Source organism: Helobdella robusta (assembly GCF_000326865.2).
Source record: "Helobdella robusta unplaced genomic scaffold HELROscaffold_15, whole genome shotgun sequence".
Lineage (NCBI taxonomy): Eukaryota > Metazoa > Annelida > Clitellata > Rhynchobdellida > Glossiphoniidae > Helobdella > Helobdella robusta.
The window spans coordinates 1,271,459-1,279,553 of record NW_008703839.1 but is presented as its reverse complement, the minus strand read 5'-3'; the positions used below and the strand labels follow the sequence as shown (position 1 = coordinate 1,279,553).

The 8,095-nt window shown below is 33.0% G+C and overlaps 1 protein-coding gene across 1 annotated transcript; it reads right to left on the bottom strand.

The window, feature by feature from the left end:
- Positions 1-3,180: 3,180 nt before the first annotated feature.
- HELRODRAFT_169252 (hypothetical protein) lies at positions 3,181-3,755 on the bottom strand (the record flags this gene model as incomplete). Its single annotated transcript, XM_009015096.1, has 2 exons — positions 3,181-3,447; positions 3,708-3,755. 2 exons carry the CDS (start codon positions 3,753-3,755, stop codon positions 3,181-3,183), a joined length of 315 nt encoding a protein of 104 aa, XP_009013344.1.
- Positions 3,756-8,095: the final 4,340 nt, after the last annotated feature.

Below are 8,095 nucleotides of genomic sequence, written 5' to 3'. Positions count from 1 at the left end.
CCGAGTAGCTTTTAACATTGTTACGTCGGTGTTGTTGGTATTAAGTTCACTTTTATGAACTCGAGGGGCTGCGTTCAGCATGCTGCATAGATAGAGTTGCTGATTGTGCAGCATATTACATATGTCGTTTTTCATTTCATTGAAGTTAAATTTAAGAATAGAGTCGTTATTAGGTACCCGTAAGTTAGAGCTAAAGTATGTAGGAAGCTCTGTTGATAATTTTTTTTCGCGGATTAGCCCTAAATAGTGAATGGTCTCGCGTAGTTTGTCTTTTTTGTCTTTCTTTTTAGGACCACGTGGTGTATCGAAATTAACATCAATATTTAGGAGATTGACGTCGTGTTTGATCTGTTTGAGGGCAGCCGAGATTTCTTCCGAGCTATAGAAGTCGGACATATTGTTAATAAATATATCGTTGTTCAAAAACTCGTAATTATTAAATAAATAGCACAAAACTTCGTTAATCGTTAAATTCTGTTTACACGCCATGATGCCGGAAAACAAAAATGAATATATATATATATATATATATATATATATATATATATATATATATGAAGAGATGTTGCCTATATATAATAATAACATTTCTCAATATTTAGAATGAAATTCTTGTCTTGAGATTTCATTGTTAGGTTTGAATTAATTATAAAGCCTAGGTTTGACACCGTTTCACAGAATTTTTTTTTTATCATTCATAACAACGGAATTTATACCCAAGTCTGCCAACTGCTGCCAGGTATCAATATGAAGAAATTTATTTTGTTTTACCCTGATTAAGGTACAATTCATTTCTCGACATCCACAGATTAACCTCAGACATACATTTAATGAATCTCGTATTGTCGTATTGATATAACTTTGGTTTACCTGATAACACACATGGCTTGTAAAATCATAAGAATCAATTATCTTCAACACATCAGCAGAAACAATAATGGGCCCAAAACAGATCCTTTCGGCACACCAGAGAGAATCACACTGACGTAGGGCAAAATCCCGTTGAACGAAACCTACTGTTATCGGACAATCAGATAGTTTCTGAGTCAATTTATTATCTTTCCAGATATTCAAAAACTTTGATGCAGCCTGAGCAGTAACATTTCATGATTGACACAGTCGAAGGCCGAGCTCATGTCCAAAAATGCCAACAAGTAAATGTTTTGAGCATCCATCTCAGCATAAACCCTTGAGAGAACATGTAGCAGGGGAGTTCCCGTCGAGTGAAATCGTCTAAAACGGATAATATATATATATATATATATATATATATATATATATATATATATATATATATATATATATATATACAGTGTTGTGCTTGTTACTCATTGAAAGTAATTTGTTATTTTTACTTGTTACTTTGGGAAAAAGTAATTTGTTACTGTTACTTGTTATATTTATAGAAAAGTAATCTGTTACTGTTACTTGTTACTATAAAAAGTAACAAAGTTACTTTTTTGTTACTACAATACAGCATACATGTAAACAGACGCTGCAAGTACTCTTTCATATATTCTCAATATCAACATTAATAGGTGCGCACATGAATATACATATACAATACATAGAAAGATAGTCAATAAGATACATGTAATTGGTAGCACCTAAATTTGCAATGTACATAAATCACTTATTTGGCAGAAAATAATTTATTTGCCCGCAAAAGCAGTTGACGCTCAAAATGCTCATCAGTCATCCGATTCCTTCTAGGAACCAGTATCTGACCACCTAAACTGAAAAGTCTCTCAACCGGTGCACTTGAAGGTAATGGGTAAATACCCGGGTATTTTTGCAGGCATGCAATTTCACGAGAATTATCACTTAAATACAAATCAAGTTCTGCAGCAGCATCAACGTTGTCACGTGGTTCATTTGCAAACGAAAAAAATTCATCATCTGACACAGTACCTGACTCATGCTTGTCATCAGTATCAGGCTCAGTGACCTGCTGCTGCTGTTTAGCAGCCTGCAATTCGTCATACAGTAAACTACGAGCAATCTTTTTCCTGTCGTTATTGTCAATCCATCTCATACGAAACTGAGGCAATGTGACACTAGCTATGATCAAATCATGACGTTCATCATAACCTTGAAATCGCTTATCAAGGCCGGATAAAACAGCAGTAAGCAAAGGCGCTGCCAACTTCAAAGTTGGTTTTACTGTTAGTAACTTTGTACGCAATGACATTAACGTTGGCAACAAAAACCCAATAAAACACTTCGTTTCTGCTTGGAGTATGTCCAATGCAGCTTAACACAACAATACTCTTTCAAGAAAAGGATGTCATTGGGACGAAATTGTGGGACCTCAAGAGCTACAAAAACTTCAGCAATATTGTCCTCAGATTGTTTTTCAAGGACCTGTCTCACTTTGTCAACTGCATTAAAGTACGAGTTCCAACGTGTAGCATTAGGCACAATGAAGGAAGTGTGAAACTTATCACGCACAATATCTGCAAATTGTGTGCTACGTGAAGTCTTGTTCCACAATGCAGAACACTTGACCATTGTTGACCGAGAGAGTTTTTTGTAAACAGCATCACTATTTGCACTTTCTATATCATGACTAGCAATCAAATTCAATGTGTGAGCAGCACAACGCTGATGAGGGGGTAAATATAAGTCACTGTCCTCATCATGCTCTGGTTCACTTAGCAATGCATCAACATCAACAAAAGCAACATTGTTATCATCATCATCACTAACTACACTACCATCATTTGCAAACTCTTTAAATGCTTTAACAAAGTTCAAACCATTGTCAGTTACTGTCATCAGTACTTTGTGGTTAATACGATACGCCGTATGTACAGCATTTAACCTAACAGCAATGCAATCATACGTGTGACGCCCTTTCATGCGCTCACAGCACAAAGCCGCTGAACGTCTTTCCAGAGTATCAGGATCAATCCAGTGCACTGTAATGCCTAGAAAGCTCCTGTTGTTGGATGACCAGATATCCGCTGTTGTGCACACATGATCGACTTTGCTGAGCGCTGCACAGATGCTTTCCTTCATCGTGTCCGCGAGTTTGTCCAACTTATCTGTAAACAGAAAGACGCGTGTTGCAAATTTAGTAGGGTCTTAAGGATTGTATTTACTTTTATTTGACATCGTTCAAAATAAGCAATTAATATGACGAACCACAAAAAATCATATTATATTATAGAGATTGAACTAACCATTAAGAGTTTTTCTCGACAAAACTTTCTTTGTTGGCTGGAGACCTTGAACAAGCTCGATGAAGGGTTGAGATTCGACGATGCTCATTGGCTCCATATACTCGACAATGAAGTTTGTCACCAGCTGATCGACCTTCGCCTGCGAAATTACAGAACTACCAAGTGGGGTGCATGTTGTCACAGTTGCTTGTATGCAGGCTTTCTTTGCAGCCTTCCTCTTCCGGCATTCTTTTACTTTCTCCAAGACGTTTGGATGCTTCTTCTGTACAAGTTCACACATCATTCAATTTTAAATATTATTTCGCTAATATTTAAAAAAATAGACAAACACAAGCTAATGTCCATTCAGTTATGTATGTTGTTCAATTCAGTTGTAAATGACAGCATTTGCTAATTCATCGGATGACTGCGGAATAAAAATTGGGTGTTGTAGATAATTCATTGCATCCCATTCAGGCATTATTTCGTTCCTTCTTCTTTAACTACGTTAAAATATTCCTTCAGTTGTTCCATCCAAGCTACTTGGCCTACTTCATTATCAGTTGAATCCAATTCCTTCTCGTCTTCCATTATGCCAACTAAATCCGCGCAACTTACTAAATCACAAACCACGTGAAATGCTGAGACTGAGAGTAAACATAAACAAGAAAAGGAAGTGCATACAAGCATAGAATATTAAATTGGCAAGTCATGGAAATGGTTCGTCTAATGAACGACTGAGCCGCAACAGGACAACCAATGATGGTTATAAATCACGCACTGCTGAAAAAAGTAACGAAGAACAAAAGTGCATAATATTTGTTACTGTTACTGCAAAAAATAATTTGTTACTGTTACTTGCTACCCTGCACAAAAAGTAATCTGTTACAATTATTTGTTACTGGAAAAAGTAATTTGTTACAGTAATTTTGTTACAAGTAATTTGTTACTCCCCAACACTGTATATATATATATATATATATATATATATATATATATAATCATATATATATATATCGTAACATTGTTTAAAACTTCACAAATCAACTGAACATGATGAAATGTTTTTATTGTCTAAACGATCATACAAGACATGAATGAATGAATGAAATAAATTAAAGAGTTTGAACAATATTAAAATTCTAAAATACAAATACAATCACAAAATAAAAACGATGAATACAGAGACACTTTTCTAATAATATACATGGAATTAAAATTGAGTTTTACAAAAAATAAAAGCAGTTGGATGGTTAGAAACTTTCATTTAATTTTAGACGAAAACAAATGAAATATATTGAAAAAATTACGCTATATTCCGAAAATTTTTAAAAATTTATTTTCATAACATGTAAAAAATAAATTTAAGAAAAAAATTATAATATGAAAAATTATAAAATTTTGCAAATTTGTGATAACGCTGCACAATTAAAAAATTCTTGATCGCTTTTTATGGCAGTAAATACTAATTAGCGTTAAATAAATGTTAATAACAAATTTATTGTAATTTGAAAAATATTTTATTGGCTGTTTTAAAAATAATTATAATAAAATCCTTCTACGAAGGTGGTACGCTGTCGTCAATTGAAATGCGCTAACAAGCTGTTATGTTGCCACAGAAGTTTTTATAGGACTGGTGGTGTAGCAGTAATAAAAATAAAAATACTACAGTTAATTAATGCAAATAGTAATATTATTGTTGACATTATTTTCAGCGTTGAAGAACACTTAATCGTAGGCGTCATCCAAGCGTTGAAATTAAAATGTATAAATGCAAAATCAATGATTGCTGTTTAAATATTCCATTTTTACATAGTATTAAATTAATGACAAAGAAACAAATGCAAGAAAACCTTAAATGATGCGAACGAATTTTGTTTGGCAATTTATCGAATTATTTCTTTAGTTAACGACCAGATAGTTAAAATAAAATTTCAAAAATATTTTTGCCAAGATCAAATAATTTACCAAACTGTTTTCATGAAAACGGAAAAGTTGTGTTCATTAGAATATTAACTGAAACCGTTTGAAAGATTAGTGACAACGGGACTATTTAAAAATGAATAATGAAAATTTTTTCGGAGTGCATACAGTATTTCACCGAAGTAATTATTTTGTTTTATAACTTATCGCAAATCAATTTCAAATAATCACAAAAAATGTGAGGATATTTTTAATTGGAATTTAACAATAAGCGATAAACTTCATCGATCAATAAACTTCAAATATCCTTATTGATGTTAAATTGATGTTAACAGATCAATTTCAGAAAAAATATTATTTATTGATGAATAGTTTGTGAATACATATATATATATATATATATATATATATATATATATATATATATATATATATATATAACGTTTGCAAATAGTAATATCGTAAAACGTATCTAACGTTTGTGTCTTTTGTACATAGAAAAATCTAGCAAGGTGAAAATCTAAAAATCAAGGTCAAGTTTATATTGTTAGAATCTATTTTATAGAAACCATTGAGTTCTATTGCAGCAAGTAGCTGTTTGTAAATCCAGCATAAGTTGTGAACTGCTGCTGAACAAAACATACGCAACACAAAAATGTAAATTGTTGTATATCAAAATATTTGATTGAAATTTTTCAAAGATAAAAAGACAAAGTATCTATAATTTTAATAAAATCCTTTCATTAAAAATTATTCACTATTACGATTATATATAAATTTTCGAAAACCGACGATTTTGTAAATTTTATGGGAATATATTTTACCAAGACCTTGAAATGTGTAGGAGAGCAAATGTTCTATAAAAAAAAAGAGAAAAGAAACAAGAACGACCAAAAATCTCAAACTCAGGCATCAGCAAACTTTTTAAAACGTGAGAGATCTGGCGAAATGTTTGCGTAATGTCTTTTTATTTAGCTTGTAAGCTTATATTCAAATTATTAAACTTTGAATAAAACACAATTCTGAAAAAATCCTTTAAGTAAAGTTTCAGATAATAAAGTTATTCGTAGATACGTCAGCACGGCACAATGAATAATTAGATGTCAGCATCGAAGATCGAAGTTCACACCTATGTATTTACAAAAAATCTACACTCAAAAAATATTTAAATGTACAAAATTGTAGATAAATATTAGGTGTTAAAGATAGATCGAATAAATCTCTCATACATATACATACATATATATATATATATCCTTGCTTGCTGTGACTTACACATACATAAATGAATTATAATTTATAGAAACTACCAAATTTCTAGTGTTGAGAAATTTGGTAGATTCGGTAGATTTTATAAGCTACTGCATTAATTACGGTCTTTTACCAACATTCACCAAAACAACGCTAGAAATTCGGTAGATTTTATAAATTACTGCATTAGTTATGGTTTCTAGCATATATATATATGTATATATATATATATATATATATATATATATATATATATATATATATATATATATATATATATATGGTGAGTCCTAGAATGAGCAAAAAGCTCTATCCTTGACAAACATTTCCGTGCACATTTTCCACAGATCCATACACCTATTACCGCTTATGCCCGTCCGTTTTCATCGAATTCTTTTTTCATCGACGACAGCAGTACGTGCCAGTTCAAAAGCGGAAACTGCCGACTGAGTAAACTTTCTCCATCCCGAGTGCCGCAGAGCATCGACACAAAGGGCCTTGTGGTCTAAATCACATTTTATACTTTTTTATTTCAAGCTCTCTTTGTATCTACATACAGTGCCACTTGCCAGTCGCTTTCCTGACGCAAGTGACCAAAAAGACTTGCTTGGGAATTCTTGTGTCTGGCATACGTATAACATGCCATATTCAACAAAATTGAGATTGAAGCAGAAGCGATTCTATACCCATTGTACCGCACTTTGCCAGAATCATTATGTTTGGAGCTTGTCTTCCCACCTGATACCAGCAATCATACTCATACATCTCATATGAAACTCGTCGAACGTAGAACGTCCAGATTTCGCAGCCATACAACAGTGAAATGAGCACAACTGCTCTGCATACCGGAATTTTGGTGGCCAAGGTAACTCCGTGCTCTTTCCAAAAACGTCCGGACAACATACCAAAAACAGCACTTGCTTTGGCAAGCCTTGCTGTAATATTGTCATCGATAGTTGCATTGTTTGAAATATTTTGAAAAAGAACTTAGAGCATCAATGAAAATAAATGTTGAAGAGCAATGGAGCCATAAATACATCTTTGCTTGATTTCGTTTGCAACATCAAAATCCTGAGACCGTTCATCATTTTCAATCACACTCGCTTTCATACCTTCACGGAAGGAAAAAACAATGGTAATAAAAGCCTGGGGGCAACCAATTTTTGACAAGCAGCGCAAAAGTGCCGACCTATCAACTTAATCAAAAGCTTTGGTCAGGTCAACAAAAACCATTGACAGTCTTCGTTGCTGCTCACGACATTTTTCTTGCAGTTGTCTTGCTGTGAATACCATATCCGTTGTGTTGCGTCCGGCTCTAAATCTACATTGACCAGACGGTCGGCGATCGCTTTGGCTAGTAAGCGATCCCTTGGCTAATATCAAATTTGGTAGATTTTATAAATTACTGCATTAATTTGGGTCTTCTACAAAGCATAAGCATATATGTATGTATGTATGTTAAAACCAAATCATTGACGAATGACACCAAAAGCCAAGCGTCTGACTAAATTTGATTTTATTTGCTATAACGTCACTCAACCCCGTCGGCATTCAACTCCACATTTCTGTATGTATGTATGTATATATATATATATATATATATATATATATATATATATATATGTGTGTGTGTGTGTGTGTGTGTGTGTGTGTGTGTATGTGTAGAAAAGAGACAATAATTAACGCAGTATTGTACGATTTCTAGCGAACTCTTGGCATTGACTAATTTGTAGTTCTTTTTTTAAACTTTTCTGGAA